This window comes from Panthera uncia, chromosome E1, assembly GCF_023721935.1.
Source record: "Panthera uncia isolate 11264 chromosome E1, Puncia_PCG_1.0, whole genome shotgun sequence".
Classification (NCBI taxonomy): domain Eukaryota; kingdom Metazoa; phylum Chordata; class Mammalia; order Carnivora; family Felidae; genus Panthera; species Panthera uncia.
In genome coordinates this window covers 2,404,187-2,425,078 of record NC_064814.1, presented here as the reverse complement: position 1 = coordinate 2,425,078, position 20,892 = coordinate 2,404,187, and the positions used below count along the sequence as shown (strand labels likewise).

The following is a 20,892-nucleotide window of genomic DNA, read 5'->3' as shown; positions in this document are numbered from 1 at the left end:
CATATATATATATATATATATATTTTTTTTTTAATTTTTAAAAAATGTTTAGGGGTGCCTGGGTGGTTCTGTCGGTTAAGTGTCCGACTTCAGGTCATGATCTCACGGTCTGTGGGTTCGAGCCCCGCGTCAGGCTCTGTGCTGACAGCTCAGAGCCTGGAGCCTGCTTTGGATTCTATGTCTCCCTTTCTCTCTGACCCTCCCCCGTTCATGCTCTGTCTCTCTCTCTGTCTCAAAAATAAATAAACATTTAAAAAAATGTTTATTTTTGAGACACAGTGTGCAGAAGCAGGGGAGGGGCAGAGAGGGGGGACAGAGGATCAGAAGTGGGTTCCATGCTGACAGCAGAGAGCCCCATGTGGGACTCAAACTCATGGACCGTGAGATCATGCCCTGAGCCAAAGTCGGATGCTTAACCACTGAGCCACCCCGGGGGGGCCTGGGCTGCTGTCTTCTGATTGACTTGTAGGAGCTCTTTCAACACTGAGGAGACTCATTCCCTGTCACTTTGGCACCCGTTCCTTGCCCTGGGGCTTTTGTGTGTTTGGCCTTGATTTTTAAATTTTAACTTTATTGAGAAAATTAATTTCAAATTTGTAAACAAATACACAAATATGAATATCGTCACCCCTTGAACAACATGGTTTGAACTGCAAGAATCCATTGATACCTGGATTTTGTTTCTGTAAATACAGGACTGTAAGTGTATCTTCTCCTTCTTATGACCTCCTTGGTAACCTGTTCTCTAGCTGACGTTACTGGAAGGATACCGTAAATGATACATGTAACACGCAGAATGGGTTAGTCGACCGTTTGTGTGATCAGGAAGGCTTCCAGTAACCAGTAGGCTGTTAGTAGTTAAGTTCTGGGGAGAGTCAAAAGTTACATACGGATTTCTAGCTGCAAGGGTGGGGGGTGGTCAGGAGGTCGGTGCCCCTAACCCTCACGTCCTTTAAGGGTCACCTGTAATACCCAGGACACCCAAGTATCCTTACTTCATCATTGTCCGGCTCTCTGTGTCTGTCTCTCCACACACACACACACACACACGCACACGCACACGCACACACACACGCTCTTTTTTTCCTGAACCACTTGAGTTACGTATATCATGGCCCCGTACCCCTAAACATTTGAATGTGTGTTTCCTAAAAATAGGATATTCTCTGATGTAATCGTAGCTCAGTTATCAACCTCGTGCACTTTCACCAACACTATCTGTTTATCTAACCCGACGTCTGTGTTCCCGTTTTATCCCTACCTAAATGGCATCTGTCATGGCATTTTCCTCCAGTCCAGGAGGAGAGCCTGTGGTCGTCCTGTCTCTGTCGTCTCCTTTAATCTGGAACATTTCTGCAGCTTTTGTCTATTATAGTGTGGATATTTTTTAAGAACACAGGCCCCCCCCCCTTTTTTTTAAAGTTTATTTATTTTGAGAGACACAGAGAGAGAGAGAGAGAGAGAGAGAGAGAGAGAGAGAGAGTGAGCAGGGGAGGTGCAGAGTGAGGGAGAGAGAATCCCAAGCAAGCTCTGAGCTGTCAGCACAGAGCCCGATGTGGGGCCTGAACCCAAGAACCGTGAGATCATGACCTGAGCTCAAGTCAGACACTCAACCCACTGAGCCCCCCCAGGCGCCTCATGGCCCCTCTCTTCTGTAATAGACTATTCCTCATTTCGGGTATGTCTCCTGTGTCCTGGTGACTGGACGGGGGTTATGCCTTTTTGGTGGGACCTGCACAGGGACGCTGGGCCCGGGTCCAGTCACCCAACTGTGGCACCAGGCCCAGCGCCCCTCGGTGCTGATGTTAATATTGCCCACGTGGCCCAGGGGCTGTCCGCTCCCTCCCCTGTAACCGCTGTTCCTTTTTCCTCCGGCAGCGGAGAAGCAGCCTGGGTGTGGGGGGCTCTGGAACCAGCAAGCACCCAGCCCTTAATCGACATTTCCCCCTGGAGAGCCTCAGTGGGGGTTCTTGCCCGAACTCATCTCTAGTCTGGTGGTTGCAGGATGATGAGCCCATCTCCAGCGACCCCTCTGGTCAACCAGCTGGCCCTCGACATCCTGACCGCGAGGAGGAGCCTTATTCCCCAGTGTGTGCGTCTGTTGTTGGCACAGACGCGTGCATTCTTACATCCAGTTGCCTGTAACACGTCGCTGTCCTGAATGAGCTTGCCCAAAGTGTCCCGGATTTGGCCAGAGGGAGCCCCTTTAATCTCTTCCGCGTTCTGTGACACGCCCCCTCATATTCCGAGCACGGACTCCCTCTCTGGAGGCACAAGAGGTTCCGGGGTCATCTGGTCCCCACCCGGCCCCAGCTCTGGGCTCAGCCACTCCGCGAAGGGCCTGGTTCCGTGCAGAGACCAAGATCAGGGCTCTAGGTGAGCTCATAGCTCCTCGGTCCTAGGACAGAACTAGGAAGCGTGCACCTAAATGTACGAATACGCATACAAACAGGCGTTGCACGTATGCGCGTCCACACACACACTTGTATTTTAGAAGCCACGAGATCACACCCACACCTCAGATTCCAGGCGATCCCCAGAGCCTCCCCCCCCCCATTCCATACTCGGGCGCCCCTAGCCCCCCGGCGAGAACCCTCCCACCCACACTAACACTCACTTGCTCGGTCCTACAGTGCATGGAAAATACTTTCAGCATAGCTGTGCCCACACCAGCACGGGAAACAGAGCTGCTAAGGAATGTTGAGGGTTTGTACTTCAGTCCCGAATTGTGGCTGCTGGTCTCTGAATCCGCCCCCCCTCCCCTCATGGTGGTTCCCCTGTTTGAAATATCATTAGGTTCATTTGCTTAGGTTTGTTATCAATTGCAGGTGCCCCCCCCCATTCTGATCTTAATGATTTAATTTTACTTTTTGAAAATGTAGGCTACGACACACCTAACCCAGTTGGCCCATAGCAGGAACTTAGTCGTTGCTTACGGAAAATTCACCAAGTAGATGTCAGAGGGGAAAAAGTCCAAGTGGAAAGGTTCTTCCTTCTCTCCTTGACCCGAGTGACTGCTGACTCCACCCTGACTCCCGATTTCCTGGGCTCTCCTCTTGGGGAAAATCCCTTCTCCCCACGGACACCACACCCAGGATTCCAAGAGGGCAGGATCTTGGTTCCAGATCTGAGTTTCTCTTGGGGCACTGTCTGGCAGGGTGGAGGCCAGGCATGTAATTTCTTTTATTTATTTTTATTTTTTTTTTTCAACGTTTTTTATTTATTTTTGGGACAGAGAGAGACAGAGCATGAACGGGGGAGGGGCAGAGAGAGAGGGAGACACAGAATCGGAAACAGGCTCCAGGCTCCGAGCCATCAGCCCAGAGCCTGACGCGGGGCTCGAACTCACGGACCGCGAGATCGTGACCTGGCTGAAGCCGGACGCTTAACCGACTTCGCCACCCAGGCGCCCCCAGGCATGTAATTTCCAGAGACCCACAGCCCTGGACAAGCAGCCCTGCTGGGGGGCACATATTTGCACGTGGATTACGAGTGCATCTGCATAGACCCGTCATCTCTGCTCCGTCTGACTTGTCTTTCCTCTTTCTTTACACTTACTGCTTTTCACAAATCTCAGTTCCTTTTATGCAACGGATTTAGCAGAATATGGAGAGGCGGGGAAGCCAGGGAACATGCTGGAGGACACTTGGGCACTGGCCACTTACCACCAGCCATGGGGATTTGTTTTGCAAGACGGTCAGAGAGCCGATTCCCTGGGGTTCCTTGCTCTGTTCCTGGGGACCCAACCCAGTCATTTAACTGCTATGCCTCATCTACAAAATACAGCTAGGGGCGCCTGGGTGGCTCAGTCGGTTAAGCATCTGACTTCGGCTCAGGTCATGATCTCGCGGTTCGTGAGTTTGAGCCCCGCGTCAGGCTCTGTGCTGACAGCTCACAGCCTGAAGCCTGCTTCGGATTCTGTGTCTCCCTCTCTCTGCCCCTTCCCCGCTCATGCTCTGTCTCTGAAAGATGAATAAACATTAACAAAAAATTTAGGGGCGCCTGCGTTGCTCGATCGGTTAAGCGGTTAAGCGTCCGACTTCGGCTCAGGTCATGATCTCACGGTTCGTGAGTTTCAAGCCCCACGACGGGCTCTGTGCTGACAGCTCGGGGCCTGGAGCCTGCTTCGGATTCTGTGTCTCCTCTCTCTGCTGCTCCCCTGCTCATTCTCTGTCTCTCAAAAAATGAATAAACGTTAAACAAAAATGTATCAAATACAGCTAGAATGCCTTTCTCCTCCACAGAAACTGGAACGACTCGCCCCGTAAACCCTTTAACGGGTTATGAAGTCTAGGGGGAGGGACCCCTTTGAGCAGGAGCAAAGGCACCGTTGAGGAGGAGGGGTGGGAAAGGAGCTGGCTCCCGGGCTGGTGGGGAAACAGTGTTTCCATTGTCCTTCCTCCCCACTGGCAGCTGTACCTGCTGAAGCAAGAGCTAGAGCGCGAGAAGATGTCTTCTTCCCACGAGCGGGACTGTCGAGAGCGTTCCCCACAGATGGCCGACGGCCTGGGGCCCGGGGACAAGGAGCTGACCCGCCTGAAGGAGGAGAACGAGAAGCTCCGGTCGCTGACGTTCAGCCTGGTGGGTCCCCTCCCTGTCCCCTCCCTGGCGGCCAGCTGGAGTTTCCCGCGGGCCGCGGGGCTCCCGACGGGTGGTCCGTGGAGGGGGCGCTGAGGACTGACTGGGCTGCAATCTGGCGATGTCCTGTATTTCCCTTCCTGCTCCTCCCCGGCCCCCAGCGTTGGCGGGACTCACAGCTAGCGGACGTGCATGACGATGCCCCACTCGGCTGGGCAGCGGCTGTGCCGATTCTACAGGCTGGGGTTCAAGGCTGTGGGCGGGGGCGTGAGGGGGGACCCTTCTGCCTGCCGTCCTGCCCACGCGTGCTCTGGTGACACCAGGGCCCCGGCATTACACAAACCCTTTGCCTCTCCTCTCCGGTTCCTTTCGGTCAATATTATGTCCATTTACTGAGCGGGGATAGACACTCACCGGGTGCAGGGTAGGCGGCCGCCCTGGCGCTGTCTGTCACGCGGCCTGGATGGTGCCATCGCGCCTAAGCCCCTTCCCGCAGAGCGGGCGGCGGGCGAGGGCGTGTCCGTCGGTGTCCCGTCTCTCAGAGACCCTGCTGGTGGATCTGGGGACGGAGCGGCCCGACGCTGCCACCCCCGGGGACTCTCGGTTTCCTTTACCTTCCGTCGTCGACCGCGTGGAATTAGAAGTGAAATGTACCCGTTTTGACGGCTGACCCGGCCTTTCCTTCTGTGAGATGCGCGGGAATGAGGCCAAGTCCATCCACGCGCCCGGCCTCGAGATTTCCTGTTGCCCCTTCCCGGGGAAGAACGATGGGGTGCTTCCCAGGGGCAGGCGTCTCGGGAGGTCAGGGCCCCGGGGCTGACCTCTCTTTGCCCCCAGGCGGAGAAGGACATCCTGGAACAGAACCTGGGCGAGGCCCTGGAGGGCACACAGACGCTGGTGGAGCGTATCCACTCCCTGAGGCAGCGGGCCGTGGCCGCCGAGAGGCAGCGGAAGCAGGTGACCCTTCCGGGCCGCGTCCGGCACCGCGGGGCGCGGGCGGGGGCCGCGGGCCCTTGAGACCACACCGCGCTTAAACCCAGCGCCGCTTCCCGAACACGCTGGCCCGACCGCCCATCCTTCACGGAAGCCCCGTGCAACACGGACCCAAGGCCGGAGGCCCCGGCCGGTTAGCGGGTGGTCAGAAAGCGACCGGACACACGAGCAATAGCACGGAGGGTGCTCTCCAGTGGGGGCCCCCGGGGCCAGCACCAGGGGTTTATTCAGTTGCCACAACAGGCAAGGGCAGGACACGGAGGAAGGAGACAGCGCGAGAAAATGAGGCGGTAGCGTCGAGGGAAATTCTGTACGTCTCTGGGGACGTGGAGTGAACGAAGCACAATTGTACGTGCCACACCCATGCGTATTTCTTTAAGATTTTATTTTTAAGCGATCTCCGCACCCAACGCGGGGCTCGAACCCGCAGCCCCGAGATCCAGAGTCACACGCTGTACCGACTAAATTCAATTATAATCAGCATAGCAGCCCTGTGGATAGACGCACCTTGAAATTTGGCACTTAAGACACGGGCAGGAAGTCACCTCTGTCACCGCCCGGACGGTCCCCCCTGTCCGCCTCCCCGAGGCACCCCGGCCCCACCCCATCGTCGGCCCCCAGAGCCGCTGGCCTGCATGGGCTGTGTCTGTCCCCCGTCCAGTACTGGGAGGAGAAGGAGCAGACCTTGCTGCAGTTCCAGAGGACTAAGGTCGACTGTGACATCTACAAGGAGAAGATCAGCGCCCTCCAGGGCCAGTTGCTGGAGCTGCAGCGAGAGCGAGACCAGGTGCCCGGAGGGGAGGGGCCCCGGGGTGCCGCCCGGCCGAGTCCCCACCACTGCTGTCCCCCGCTGGCCGGCTCGCTCGCTCGCCGCGTGCCATCCTCCCTCCTTTCCTTTCTGCCTCCCAGGCCTACTCTGCGAGAGACGCGGCCCGGATGGAGATTTCTCAGAGCCTGACAGAGAAGGACGCCCTCCGCAGGAAAGTGTTTGAACTGACAGACCAGGTCTGGGAGCTGCGCCATCAGCTTCAAGGGCCGCAGGCCGAGTCCCTGCGCGGGGTGAGTGCCTCCCTCCCACCCCACGGGGATGCGGTTGGGTGGCGGGGCTGGGAGGCCAGGTGGGCACAGCGGGGGTGGGGGCGGTACCGGGCCACTCACGGTCCCTGCCGGGGCATCGGGTTGAGCCGCATCCATGGCACATAGGCTCTCGTGGGTGAACCATGTTGCCGGGTCCTTGAAGGGGCACATCGGGGCAAGTTGGGTCTGTGTCCACCTCTCCTTTCGTGGTAATCTTGTGCAAGTCATGAAAGGGGTAGCTTGGCGGAAGGTTCTGGAACCTCTAAAGTATGGTGTTCGATGAAGAAAGAAAGCGTGTGAAACCGGGCAGGCAGCCACTTGCTTTTGTAGATGATGCATTCCGGGTTTGCAAGGCCAATGTCCAGGAGCTGACTTCCACGCATGAAGGGAACTGCGTTCCCCAAGGGCTAAAATGATTATAAAAACCTTCCGTTAGGATCTGTCCACAGCTCCAGCTCTGGCACCGGCCCGGGGGGGGGGGGGGGGGCGGAGAGCCTCTCCAGAGGTGCCCGGGAACTTGGTGAGGCCGTGGGAGACCCTCCTCTTCCTGGGCAGGGCCCCAGCTGCTTCCTCCTCCACCCTCCCCACATTGACCACGTTCCAAATACATATACATATAAAAAGACAGACAGCAAAATGCTAACGGTCTTGTTTTTTGAGTGTGGACGATGGGTGGCTCTTCTTCTCTGATCAATTCTGTTTGCCTCCGATACTCTGTGTGGAGTGTGGATGTTCTACATATAGCATGTGTTATTTGTGTAACCTGTAAGGAACAACACATAATCCCTAAAATGCCATTCCCCAAGCTGGTTGCTTTCCTTCTCCTCAGTGGTCGGCTCCTGCTGTGGGGGGGGGGGGGGGGCCCCAGGCTCGGAGGGGGGGACGTGATGAGGGAACAGTGCCCAGAGGGAAGAGGTGGGAGGTGGAGGCAGGAGGGGGATACGGGAGGGAGTTGACTTGCTGGGACCCCCCCCCACCCCGGGGGCATCCAAGAGGAAACTCTCCTGCGCCGAACAGCCTGTGGCCCATCTTTGGCAGCCTGAGCAGGAAGCCGGAGCCCGGGAGCCGTGTCCAAAGGGGAAGCGGCGGCTCGTGCGCATGTTGGCCATCTGTCCGCGGGATGACAGTGACCGCAGCTTCACGGAGGTACAGCGGCTGCCTGGTCCCCTCCTGGGGCCCGGCCAGGCGCACCCCCACCTACCGGGATAGAGGGGGCCTGGCTGGCACACCGCAGGTGCTAACGAAGTACTTGTGAAGCAAACCCGGTGGGGGGGGGGGGGCTGCATCCGGATCCACACGGTGCACCTGCTATCTTCCAGTGCCTCGCTCCGCACTGTGGCCCTCACCAGCCAGGAAGTTGGCGTCTCTGGGCCTCAGCTGCTTTGTTTGTAAAGTGGGACAACACTACCCCACCACGTAGAGTTATCTACCAGAACTGAGCTACACGAAATCTGGAAAGCAGCTAAGAGGGTGCCTGGCACATAGTAGGTGTTCAGTTAGTGTGACCTTGCTCTGTGCTGTGTCCTTGTCGCCTCCTCTGCCCTGACAGTTAGGGACCCCGCTGCTCCGCGTGAGCCCCGTGAGCCCCGCGTGAGCCCCGTACGACCTCTGTCCCGCCCCCCCCCCCCCCCCCCCCCCCCCCCCCCCCCAGTCTCAGCTCTGCTCTGACCTGAGCGCCACATCCAGCCGTGAGATGGTGGACAGCTTCCGGTCCAGCAGCCCCATGCCTCCCAGTCAGCAGTCCCTGTACAAGCGGGCCGCAGAGGACTTCTGGGAAGACCCCTGGTCTTTCAGGTAAGGGACTGGCAATGGGGTTCAGATGGCACGGGCCCCGGCAGCTCACCGGGACCCCGGCCGAGGGCTGGGCAGCTGCCAGGAGCTCTGGGTCTGAGTCAGGGAGCAAGCGATCAACCCTGAGCCGTCTTCTTCCCACGCTTTCCAGCAGCTTCCCAGAGACCCTGCAGGTGGACCGGGGACCCTCCCCGGGGGCTAAGGCAGGTGCTACGGACCTGGATTATGAGATTGTAGACCCGGCAGGTGAGTGCCCCCCCCCCCCCCCCCGCTGGACCTCTGCAGCGGCCCCCCTCTCCTGGGCAGCCGAGCAGGAGGAGAAGTGAGAACAGGGGTCTTCAGGGAGGCGGGTGAGTCGACCCAGTGCCCCGCCCCAGGCCTCTGGGAAATGCAGGCCACCTGGTCACTCAAGCCCGTGCCCCGATGTGCCCTGTGTCCTTTCTATCTCACCTGGAAGCGGAGGGAGCTGTGGTCCAGCTCGGCATCAACATCCACACGTGTTCTCTCCCCGTGCCCCCCCTGCTCTGACCCCGGGACGCTTAAGTGATACCGGAAGGCAAAGGGGGTTAGTCCCCACTGCTCCTGGAAGAGACACCTGCTGTGAGCATCTCTCCTCCCCCCGGGTGCTGCCACCTGCCACCTGAGACCTCCCCACATCGCCTGCGGCCTATTCTTCATATTTGTGACTTAACCGGTCTCCTCTCCTTCTCAGGCCACGGGCCCCACAGGGGCGGCCTCCCCACCTTTTCCACCCCAGCTCAGCTGCCCCCAGCCGTGGCCCGCGCGCCCCCCCCCCCCCCCCCCCCCCCCACACACACACAACAGGTGCTTAGCACCCCGTCTGGAGTTCACGCAGTGGGCCACCAGGGGGCGCACGCACCCTGCTCCGTACAGAACAGCCACACCTTTGGGGCAGGAGGGGTCCGGGGCTCCCTGTGGGTCACTGACCAGGCAGCTGATGGCCGGTGCTGGCAGTTGCCGCCGTGGGGAGATGCAGGTGCCTGCAGACATGCGGGCCCAAGGTTATGCCAGATCTGATTGGTTTTTTTTTTATGTTTTTAGTTTAATCACCCGGTGTTTATCACAAGTGCACTCCTTAATCCCCCCATCTCCTATTTTGCTCACCCCCCCCACCCTAGATTTGATTTCTAATGTAGCCAGAAATCCAGACTCTAGCTGCCCTATCCTGTAAAACGTTGGCAACTCAACTCTCACATAAGGACACCCTGTAGGTCAAACCCCACTGCTGTTTGGGGGAAGATAAACTGAGGTTCTAAGCAGCGAGAAAGGAAAGAGGAAAGGGAGGTTCCGCCTCAGCAGAAGGAGACAGACCAGCGGGGGTGGGGGTGGGGGTGGTGGCTAAGGCTCTGGTTGGCGGGGGGCGGGGCGAGGTGGCCCAGGTGAGCAGAAGCTCCGTCAGGAAGGGTGACCTCGGGGCTGGCCTGGCTCGTGTCTGAGCCCTCTGCTTCCGTCCAGAACTTGCCGACTGTGACAGCCTGCAGCCATCGTCCGGGGGCCTCTCCGTCTCAGCCAGGTGAGCGGCGGAAGGGCGCCAGGGCCAGCAGGTGGCAGGGCAGAGTGAGGACCGTGTCCCATCACTGTTGGGAGGTGACAGCATTTCTGAGGATGGGGTTGTGGCTGGGTGGGTGAGGGGAGGTGAGAATTCCAGATTCTGGGGTGGGTGGGGACAGGGCCGTGCCTGACCTCCTGCTCTCAGTGGCTCGTGGGCTCTGTCCCCTCCTCTCCTGCAGCAACGTCCCGGTGCGGAGGAGGCCGGCCCGCAAGATCCTGAGCCAGGTCACCGTGCTGGCCTTCCAGGGGGACGAGCTGCTGGAGCAGATAAGTGTCATTGGCGGCAACCTCACGGGCATCTTCATTCACCGGGTCACCCCAGGCTCCGCGGCGGACGAGATGGCCTTGCGCCCGGGCACCCAGATCATGATGGTGAGTGTGGCACCGGGCCCGCGAGCCCCCCAGGATCTTCCCCAGCGGGGTCAGCAGCCGCAGCTCCAGCCGGAGGAGAACGTGCTGTCGGGGTAGCCCACGCTCCCTCTCAGGCTGAGGTTATGCTCACTCGGAGGCCAGGGTCCTGTGACGAGGCCACAGGCCAGTACTGAGGTGGGGCCTTTTTAAAAAAAATTTGTTTTAATGTTTTTATTTCTTTTGGAGACAGAGAGAGACAGAGCACAAGTGGGGGAGGGGCAGAGAGAGAGGGAGACACAGAATCGGAAGCAGGCTCCAGGGTCCGAGCCGGCAGCCCAGAGCCCGACGCGGGGCTCGAACCCACAGACCGCGAGATCGTGACCTGAGCTGAAGTCGGACGCTCAGCCGACTGAGCCCCCCAGGCGCCCCAAGGGGCCTTTGTTAGCTGTGCCGACCACTTTGTGTGTGTGTAGTGAAATGCATGCAACGCTAATGTGTTAGTGTTCACTGGGGGCATTTGAAAAAGCTTTCTAACTGTAAAATATTCGTTAAACTGCAAAACCCGGTTAACTAATTATTATCGAGCGAATAGTGGGCAGGAGGGTGACGTTGATGTGGCCTGAAAGCAGGAAAGAGTCGCCCAGTTCCCGAGGGCTGGTTCCCCCAGGAGGAGCCTGGGGTGAGGCGGGCACGGCGCCTGGAGTCAGTGCTGACAAGGGCGGGGGGCTGCGCCTTGGTCAGGAGCCCTGGCCCCGCGGTTCATCTTCGATCTCGTGCAAGGGACACACACACACACACACACACACACACACACGGCCCTTCCTCACATCCCTAACACACCCCTTAAGATCCTCAGTCATCGGCCTACGTTGCGGTTAAAGCGACAGGAGCCTGCGGAGACGGTCCTGACATCCAAATGGGGCCAGTTCGGTTCTAACAGCATGAAAACGTTTCAAATATATTTTTTTATTCTTTCTTTATTTAAAGTTTTTATTTTAATTGTGGTTAGCTAACTAATCCAGGGTAAGATTAGTTTTAGGTGGACAATAGGGTGATTCGACACTTCCATCCGTCACCCGGTGCTCCTCACAGGTGCCCTCCTTCACCCCGTCCCGTTTCACCCATCCCCCCACCTCCCTCTGTAACCACCCGTGTGTTCTCTGTAGTTGAGTCTGTTTCTGGGTTTTTGTCTCTCTCTCTCTTTCCCTTTGCTCCTTGGTTTTGTTTCCTAAATTCCACATAAATCGTATGGTATTGTCTTTCTATGAATATTTCACCTACTCTCATACTTTCTAGCTCCATCCATGTCATTGCAAATGGCAAGACGCCATTCGTTTTGATGCTGAGTAATACTCCACTCTGTGTGTGTGTGTGTGTGTGTGTGTGTGTGTGTGTGTGTCTGTCTGTCTATAAACCACATCTTCTTTATCCGTTTCATCAGTCGATGGACACTTGGGCTGTTTCCATAATTTGGCTACAGTTGATGATGCTGCTGTAAACATCTGGGTGCATGTACCCCTTCTGATCTGTATTTTCGTATCCTTTGGGTAAATACCTACCAGTGCAATTGCTGGGTCGTAGGGTAGTTCTCTCTGTAACTTTCTGAGGACCCTCCATACTGCTCTCCAGAGTGGCTACACCAGTTTGCATTCCCACCAGCAGCGCAAGAGGGTTCCCCTTTCTCCGCGTCCTCACCGACTCGTGTTGTTTCTTGTGTTGTTGATTTCGGCCATTCTGACAGGTGTGAGGTGGCATCTCATCGTGGTTTTGATTGGTTGTTTCCCTGTTGAGGAGTGATGGCGAGCATCTTTCCCTGTGTCTTTTGGCCATCTGGATGTCTGCTTTGGGAAAACATCTATTCGTGTTTTCTGCCCATTTTTCAACTGGGTTTTTGTTTTTCGGGTACTGAGTTATATCAGTTCTTTACATATGTTGGATACTAACCCTCTATCTGATATGTCGTTTGCGGAAGTCTTCTCCCACTCCGTAGGCTGCCTTTTACTTTTGTTGACTGTTTCCTTCACTGCGCGGAAGCTTTTTATCTTGATGAGGTCCCAGTAGTTCATTTTTGCTTTAGTTTCCCTGGCCTCCGGAGACGTGTTGAGTAAGAAGTTGCTACGGCTGACGTCAAAGAGGTTACTGCCTGCTTTCTCCTCGAGGTTTTTTTTTTTTTTTTTTTTTTTTTTTTTTTAATTTTTTTTTTAACGCGTATTTATTTTTGAGACAGAGACAGACAGAGCATGAACAGGGGAGGGTCAGAGAGAGGGAGACACAGAATATGAAGCAGGCTCCAGGCTCTGAGCTGTCGGCACAGAGCCCGACGCGGGGCTCGAACTCACGGACCGCAATATCATGACCTGAGCCGAAGTTGGCCGCCCAACCGACTGAGCCACCCAGGCGCCCCTCTCCTCGAGGTTTTTGATGGCTTCCTGTTTTACGTTTAGGTCTTTCATCCATTTTGAGTTTATATTTGTGTACGGTGTTGGGACGTGGTCTAGTCTCATCCTTCCGCATGCTGGCCAAGCCGCGTGCTAGAGAAGGGACGGGGGTTGACTCTCGGGTCGGGAATGTGTGCGGTCAGAGGAGCTGACATCGAGATGTCCTGAAACAGGGCCGGTGACAAGGGCTCTGATGGGTGTGTGTGGATGGCTGGGAAGGGCGAGCGGGTCCTTCTGTAGGGTACACCCCTGTACTCAGACTGTGACCGCAGAATCCGGCTCAAAAGATGCCGACACTCGTGATTTGCCCTCAGGTGGATTACGAGGCAACGGGGCCCTCGTTCAAGGCCACCCTGGAGGACACAACCCTGGAGCAGGCCGTCGGACTTCTCCGGAGGGTGAACGGCTTCTGCTGCCTGTCTGTGAAGGTCAACATGGAGGGTACACACTCCCCCACACCACCCACCCCGTGAGGCCACCGCCGGAGGCTTGTGCCACTGAGTCCTGTGTCCGTGAGCCCCCGGCTGCACCGAGGCCAAGCCCTCCCGCCCACCCCAGGACCATACTGTGCCCCAAGTCTGCAGACGACCCCAGGGCGGCTGGGGATCTCCCACCCACGGACTCCAGCACCGAGATGGCTCCTAAGACTCTGGGGGGGGCGGGGGGTCCTTCCTTCTCCCTTCCTCTCACATTCCAGACCCTTCCTCGTTGTGGGATCACAGCCCAGGCTTATCTTTGATCAGGTTATAAGAAGTTGGTCCAGGACCTGGAGGCCAAAGTGGCTACCTCGGGGGACTCCTTCTACATCCGGGTCAACCTGGCCCTGGAGGCGAGGGCGGTGGGGGAGCTGCAGGTGCGATGCAACGACATCCTGCATGTCACCGACACCATGTTCCGGGGCCGCGGCTGCTGGCACGCCCACCGCGTGGGCCCCTATAGCACGAAGGGCACGGAGAGGGGCAGCATCCCCAACTATGCACGGTGAGCATCTGTCCTGCACCCCGACACCTCCCCGGGTTGGGCCAGGGCGCTGCCGGGGTCGCCCGGCCTGGCTTCTCGTGGACGCACCCCCCTGCCAGCGAGGAAGAGTGGTCTCCCCAGGCTTCCCTCCACTGCCCAGGAGCAGAGGGTAGGCGTGATGAGATGTGCCCCCAAGTGGATGGAACCCCCAATGTGCCACCTCAATTTTACTGCTCAGATGAGGTTTCTTTGTGAGAAGGGGTGGCCTTCATCCTAGAGCATTCTAGAGCACTGAGGACCAGCGTGACACCGGGGCTGGCTCACTCTGTCACGGGGGGCTGTCCTGGGCACAGCAGGATGTCACTGGTCCTTCTGCCCCCTAGTTGTGACAATGAAAAATGTCTTCTCCAGACATGGCCCAGTGTCTCCTGGTATGTCTGGGACTTGCTGGTTTGAGCACAGAAGTCCCGCGTCCTGGGACAGCTGGACAGGGGGTGGGTGGCCTCCCTGGGAGCAACGACACGCCTGCGGAGAACCGTGCTCTGGACCGAGCGTGGTCCACGAAGCGCGGGCGTCGGCCGTACCCGGCTGTCGAGGTTCTGGAACGTGGCCCAGACCCAGGCTCACGCCGAGTCACCTGGGCTCCGACTCAACGGTTCCAGTGGCAGCTGCAGGGGCGGGCCGGGGCTTTGCACTTTTCCGAAAGCCCCAGCGGACCACAGTGGCCACCAGAGTGGAGAGCGGCTGCCTGGAGCCACAGGGGTGCTCTGGGGTGCTGGGCAGGGGCCCCTTCTCGTCAAGCCCTCCTTGCCACTGGGTCAGGGCTGTGCTCTTCTGCACAGGGCTCAGCAGCTGCTCATTGCTCTGATCCAGCGGAGCACCATCGCCCGCAAGGTGAGGCGGGGAGAGCCGCACCCGGACCCCGGACACGGGCGCCTGCTATGGGGGCCCTGCCTCCCCCCTCCCCGGCCCTCCTCGTTCCGGCTCACAGCACCTGGAGGGCCCTGACCCCATCTGGGGTGGGCTGGAAGGGGGGCAGGTGCTGGCCTGCTGACCCCATGGGTGCGACCCCTGGCGTGTCTCTCCCTGGGGGGCCCTCTGGCCGTCACCTGGGTCTGCACCCTACACCCAGCCCGGAAGCTTCTCTAATGCGTGCAGGTGCCCTCTCTGCCATGCCCCCAGTTCATCCCATCTGCCCTTCCCCACCCCATCCCATTCCCTCTGAGGTCCTGACACAGAGCCCTCAGCTGTCCCGGGATTGGGGCAGGGCCGGGCTGTGGGGCCCCGCCCCTCCCCTCCCCTCCCCTCCCCTCCCCTCCTGCCTCACTCTGGATGCCCTGCCTGAGGACCCTCTCCTGCCTCCCTTCATCTCCCACCCTCCGGTGTGGGGCCTGCGCCACCTGGCTGTTCGGCGGGCACAGCCTGGTGGTCCAGGGACCAGCCTGGGTCGGACCGTGTGCAGACAGCTTGGACACCTGCTCGTCCCTCTGCTCCCCTCCAGCAGTCTTCCGGGGGAACCCAGAAGCTGGTCCGCATCGTCAGCGTGGACAGAACCAAGGCCGGCCCTGTGTGCTCATCCTTTGAGGGGGCCCTGTCGGAGCGCAGCAGGCTGGGAGGTGAGGCGGCCGGAGCGGGCCGAGGGGCCCTTGATAGCCCCCTCGTGCCAGGCGTGGGTGGGAGGTCATAAGAGAGGTCAGCACGGCACATCCCCTGACCCCGTCAAACCGTGTACACGAAGACAGTGGCAGTGGATCGTCTTGAGTTAGTCTTCTTCTTTTTGGAAAGTTTTTTGGGTGCGTAACATGACTGCTGAAGACAGAAGGACAACCTGGAAGGCCAGGGATCCGGAGGGAGGGAAGGCCTGGTGCTGTGGGTCCAGCAAGGGCGGGGACCCCGGGGGCAGCGGTCAGGCTGACCGTGGGAACGGCAGGGAACTGCGTTTCTCCATCCTGCGGTGGGCCTGTGGAGCGGCGCCTGGAGAGACCAGAGCCCCCGAATCAAAGGGTGCAAGGAGCCGCCGAGCAGGGCGTGTGGGAGGCGGGTGTCCCCGGGGGGGGGAGCCGAGCGTGGGCCTGTGTCCCAGTAGGAACCCCGGGCTGTGCAGACACGGACGGACTCGGTGCGCCCTGGGCCGTGGGGGCTGGTGAGCAGCCCCGCCCGGAGCCTCATGCCTCCTCTCCCCCACAGAGCCCTCCACCACGTGCTTCTGGGCCGAGACCTGCTTCACCCTGGTGCCCTACAGCCTGGTGCGTCCCCACAGGCCCAGCCGGCCCCGGCCCGTGCTCTTCGTGCCCAGGGTGGTCGGCAGGATCCTGAGCGAGAAGCTGTGTCTCCTCCAGGGGTTTAAGAAGTGCCCAGCAGGTACGCTGTCGCCTGGGAGCCCCGCCTGTCTGTCAGGTTGCGGAGCGAGGCCTTGGCAGAATGCTTGTCTTCTTCTCTGGAGGCCCTGGGGCCGCCGTGACAAGGGACCACAGATTGGGCCACTCCGAACAGCAGGGATTTATTCTCCCGGGGTGATGCAGTCCAGAAGGCCGAGATCCAGTGTCTCCGGGCTGCCCCCCGCCCGGAGGCTCCAAGGGGTGGGGTTCTCCTTTCCTTTCCTGGCTTCCGGGGTGCCCGCAGTCCTGGGGGTCCCGGCTTGTGGCTGTGTCACTGTGCTTTCTGCCTCCTTGTCCTGTGACCTCCCCTCTCCGTGTCTGTCTTTGGTCCTTTTTTTTTTTTAGTTTATTATTTGTTTATTTATTTATATATTTATTTAATTATTTAGAGAGCGTGTGAGCAGGGGTGGGGGGTGCAGAGAGAGAGAGAGAGAGAGAGAGAGAGAGAGAGAGAATCCCAAGCAGGCTCCTGGCTGTCAGCGCAGAGCCCAACGTGGGGCTCTAACTCACGAACGGTGAGATCATGACCTGAGCCAAAACCAAGAGTCGATGCTTAACCAACTGAGCAACCCAGGCGCCCCTCACAGTCTTCTTATAAGGAACCAATCTCGAGGCACCTGGGGGGGCTCAGTCGGTTCAGCGTCCGACTTCAGCTCAGGTCACGATCTCACAGCTTGTGAGTTCAAGCCCCGCACCGGGCTCTGCCGACAGCTCGGAGCCTGGAGGCTGCTTCGGATTCTGTGTCTCCCTCTCTCTCTGCCCCTAACCCCCTCGCATTCTGTCTCTGTCTGTCTCAAAAATAAAACATTAAAAAAAAATTTAAAGGAACCAATCTTTAGGGCCCGTCTTCTTCCAGGATGACCTCATCGTAACTAATCACATCTGCAAAGACCCTATTTCCAAATAAAGTCATCACAGCCCGAGGTTCCAGGTGCCCACGCATTTAGGGGGGATGCTGTTCAATCCAGCGCAGTCGCTGCTCACAGATAGGGTTGTACGGAACCGGGGTGGGACCAGCGGAGGGCTCCACCCGCCTGCTCACCTCCAGAGCTGCTCGGTGGAGGGTCCCCGAGAGACCCCGGCCATCTGGACTGCCAGATCCCAGGGGACAGGGTCTGAGCGTCTGCACAGCAGAAAAGAAGGTTGCGACGGTTGGAGAGCGGGACGTGGGCTTTGTGGGAGTTTTTGTTCATCTGCTCGCCGCTGGCTGATGGCTGCGGGAGGCCTTGGCTCTGCACTACCCTTGGAGCTCACAGAGGGCACGGGGCCGCAAGTGTGTGGGCAGCGTTCGGGCGGCGAGGCCCGGGGAGAGGAGCTGTCCGTGAGCCAGGGTCGCCATGACCGTGGGGACGCTCTGGGGGCGCGGCTCGGACTCTGGAGAATGGACATCAGAACCGAGAGTGGCACAAGTGGGGGTGTCTTGACTGGTTCGTTCAGGGCAAGGGGTCTCCGCCCGGGCACCGACAGCGGGCTGGGGCGGCCTCACTCTCTGTGCTGGGGCCCGTCCCTGGCCTCCACCCACCAGATGCCGGTGGCGCCCCCTCCCCCTGAGCCGTGACAGCCCAAAATGCCTCCGGACGTCGCCAGGTCTCGCTTGGGAGCCCCACAGCCCTGACCTGTGGGCTCTAAGGGATTCCTAGGGGTGACAAGCTGGACATTCACGTTTGGATCTTGAGGGTGTGGGAGAGGGGTTTATCCGCACCCTTCCTCCCTCCCTTCCGTCCATCCGTCCACCCACGTCCGGGCACTGGCAGAGCACGTGACTGATGGTCGAAGGTGCACGTGCAGGGCACAGACTCCTCTGAGCGTGAAGAGCAGGGCCAGGGGTACACAGACGACACCCCAGGCAGAGGGTTCCCCAGAGCTGGGGGGGGGGTCCGCGGGGGTGAGAGTGCTCAGGACCTCACAGAGCTGGGTGCCTGATGTCCCCGTCCACTGTCACCTTCAGAGTACTTGAGCCAGGAGGAATACGATGCCTCCAGCCAGAGGGGGGACATCATCCAGGAGAAGGAGGCATCCGGTGGCCGCTACTGGGTGACCCGCAGGGCCATTGAGTCCCTCATGGAGAAGGTAATGGGCGAGGCTGGGAGCTGCTCTGGGGGTTTGGGGACCCATCTCTGGAGGATGGTGGTGGGACAGGGCAGGAAGGACCGATGCTGAGATCGGAGGGACGCTGGTGGCCAGCCTGTAGGCTAGGGACGCCCCATGCTGGTGCTCAGCTAATCTCTGGCTCAGCGTGCGGAGGGCGTAGTGCGGAAAGACCGAGCCCCGTCTCCGCCACCTGGGATCTGTTAACTTCCCTGAGCCGGATTCCTCGGCACAGGAAATCTGAATAATATTTGTTAAAACGAGGAATAAAATGGAGATAAGCCTCCATACTGATTTAAGGCTCAAACGAATACATGAAAAGCAGCTCACCGTGAACCATGCGGTTTTATGTGGACGTGAGACGGGCAGGCCCAGCTGTGAGCCAGAGGCAGATGCCCCCCCTTCCCAACCCCCGCCCACAGAGGCTGATGGGGCCTTCCGACCGGGAGGGTTCCGGCCCCCCACAAAGTCTCCCGCGACCCCAACGACTCACAGTTCCTAGATTCTGCCGATGAAACACCAAACGGACAGACCTGAAATGGTACAGCAAGTGCCCTCGCACCCAACAGGGCGCCCCCGGCTTCTCTCCCCATCGCCCCTCCCCGGTGTGGGCTCCTCTCGCCGCCTCTGAGGCCGAGGACCTTGAGCCGTCTCCCCTGTCCCCTGCAGAACACCCACGCCCTCCTGGATGTCCGGCTGGACAGCGTCCGTGCCCTCCACAGGTCGGAGATCTTCCCCATCATCGTCCACATCTCCGTCAACGAGAAGGCGGCCAAGAAACTCAAGTAGGTGTGACCCCGAGGGCTGGCGGTGGGGCTGAGCCTGGCATCACGTGCCTCCGGGGCGCGGCCTGGGGTCTGGGACAAGCACCTGCAGCCTCCCCCCTGGGAGCAGCCCTGACGGTGAGGGAGGCCTGGCACCCGCCTTGACTAAGGCCGCGTGTTCGCTGGGGTACGAGCAGCTCACGGTCCAGCTGCGCTGGGTGAGGACAGGAGCTGAACACCGTTACTTGGGGTGTGGCTGGGGACAAACCCAGACGTCCTGTTTCCCCCTTACCACTTGTCAGCTGAGGTTGTAAACTGGACCCCGCGCCCCACACCTGTGCAGCGTCATCCGGGGCCTGACTCCTGTCTTCCTTACGAGGCGCTCGGACCCCCAAAGCGGGGCAGGGCATTTGTGCCGCGTGGCCCGTGTGCTGGTCCCCTGGCATTCCGCGCCGGCGGTCGGCTTCCTGGGGCTCTGCGCTGGGCCGCCGCACGCAGCTCTCACTGAGGGGTCCCCCCCTCCCCGTGTCCGGCCCTTGCAGGAAGGCCCTGCAGCGGCTCAACACCTCGGAGCGGCAGCTCCTGGAGGCGGGCAGGCAGGAGGAGGGCGAGCTGGACGAAGTGCCCTGTCTGTACAGCCACCTGGCCCCCGATGGCTGGAGTGACCTGGAAACCCTGCTTGGCTGTGTCCGCTTGGCCATCGCGGACGAGCAGAAGAAGGTTGTGTGGACAGAGAAGAGCCCCCGCTGACGCCCCCGGAGTCCCCTCCAGAAATTGTGGGGACCCCTGAGTCCCCACAGGAGTCCCTGACAACGTGGCCCTGTGCTGAGTCCCCACAGGAGTCCCCGACAACGTGGCCCTGTGCGTTGAGCTCAGGGCCTCTCAGGCACAGCCCTGGGGGTGCTCACCAAACAAGCCCAGCTCTCCGGGCATCGGCTCCCCTCTCTCGCCAGGGTCTGACCTTGAACTACATGCAGGGGACAATGGGCATTCGGACCATCTCCTCCTCCTCCAAGGCTCCGCGTGGTCTGGAACCAGACGCCCCGAGAACATTTCCGCAGCGGGGGTGTCTCCCGAGCCTTCCCAGAGCTGGAGGCCCCAGATGTCCAGAAAACCACCTGTCGGACCCGAATCACTGTACTTCCCTTTGTGCCAAATTCAATGTGCCAAAGGGCTTGTTCCAAAGCCACGGTGGCCGCAAGCTGGTAGCCCTGATGACCCCCACGGTCACTCCCATCCCTGCCCAGAGCAGAGACACAACCCCTCTTGTGATGTCATCCTGGCTAACTTTCTCAGCTCCTGATGGCAGACAGGTGCCTCAGGAACTCCAATTTAGAGAGATGTGTGGATGTGCTGGGAAGCCTAGTTTCCCAGGGATGGAAACAGTATTTTCAGCGGTGCCTGGCGGTTTTGGGGGACCCGTGGGGGGGTCCTCGAGAAGCCTTCCACAGACACATTGCACGAATGCCATCTGGGCTCCCCCTGAGCCTGGGAACTGCCCCCCTCTAACTGGGTACCTCCCCCCCCACCAGCTCCTTCTCCAGAGTAAAGGACCTTTACTCCACCTCCAGAGCTCAGGAGACATTTGGGCGTGGCTTGGGCAGGGACCCCCAGGGTCCCCTCACCACCCGGCCTTGCCGCCCGCGGTCACAGACTGAATGGAGTTTTGGCAGCAGCGGCCCTGAGTCTGAGTGCCTCGGGCGGCTGCTCTAGAACTCAGACCGCCATTATCGCAAACGAGGTCAGAAAATGAACTTCTATGTATTTTACCGAAATAAAGCTTTTCCAGTGCCCTGGACCATGGCTCTGTCCCTATGCCGCCAGGATGAGGTTGGCAGGGGAGGGGAGGAAGGCAGGAGCCCGCCACTCAAGGGAAAAAGCCCCCGCTTTCTGGGTCTTTCC

The 20,892-nt window shown here is 59.3% G+C and overlaps 1 protein-coding gene across 1 annotated transcript in view; it reads left to right on the top strand.

The window, feature by feature from the left end:
- CARD14 (caspase recruitment domain family member 14) overlaps positions 1–20,754 on the top strand; it is a 25,589-nt gene extending 4,835 nt beyond the window's left edge. Inside the window, exons 4-20 of the mRNA XM_049635544.1 lie at positions 4,414–4,581; positions 5,416–5,535; positions 6,233–6,358; positions 6,481–6,630; positions 7,687–7,794; positions 8,300–8,442; positions 8,591–8,685; positions 9,916–9,973; positions 10,191–10,383; positions 13,115–13,241; positions 13,544–13,781; positions 14,603–14,654; positions 15,262–15,376; positions 15,948–16,121; positions 18,087–18,208; positions 18,896–19,011; positions 19,533–20,754. Coding sequence (XP_049491501.1) covers positions 4,414–4,581; positions 5,416–5,535; positions 6,233–6,358; positions 6,481–6,630; positions 7,687–7,794; positions 8,300–8,442; positions 8,591–8,685; positions 9,916–9,973; positions 10,191–10,383; positions 13,115–13,241; positions 13,544–13,781; positions 14,603–14,654; positions 15,262–15,376; positions 15,948–16,121; positions 18,087–18,208; positions 18,896–19,011; positions 19,533–19,740 — 2,313 coding nt within the window. The 3' untranslated portion in view covers positions 19,741–20,754. The remainder of the gene's footprint in view (positions 1–4,413; positions 4,582–5,415; positions 5,536–6,232; positions 6,359–6,480; positions 6,631–7,686; positions 7,795–8,299; positions 8,443–8,590; positions 8,686–9,915; positions 9,974–10,190; positions 10,384–13,114; positions 13,242–13,543; positions 13,782–14,602; positions 14,655–15,261; positions 15,377–15,947; positions 16,122–18,086; positions 18,209–18,895; positions 19,012–19,532) is intronic.
- Positions 20,755–20,892: the final 138 nt, after the last annotated feature.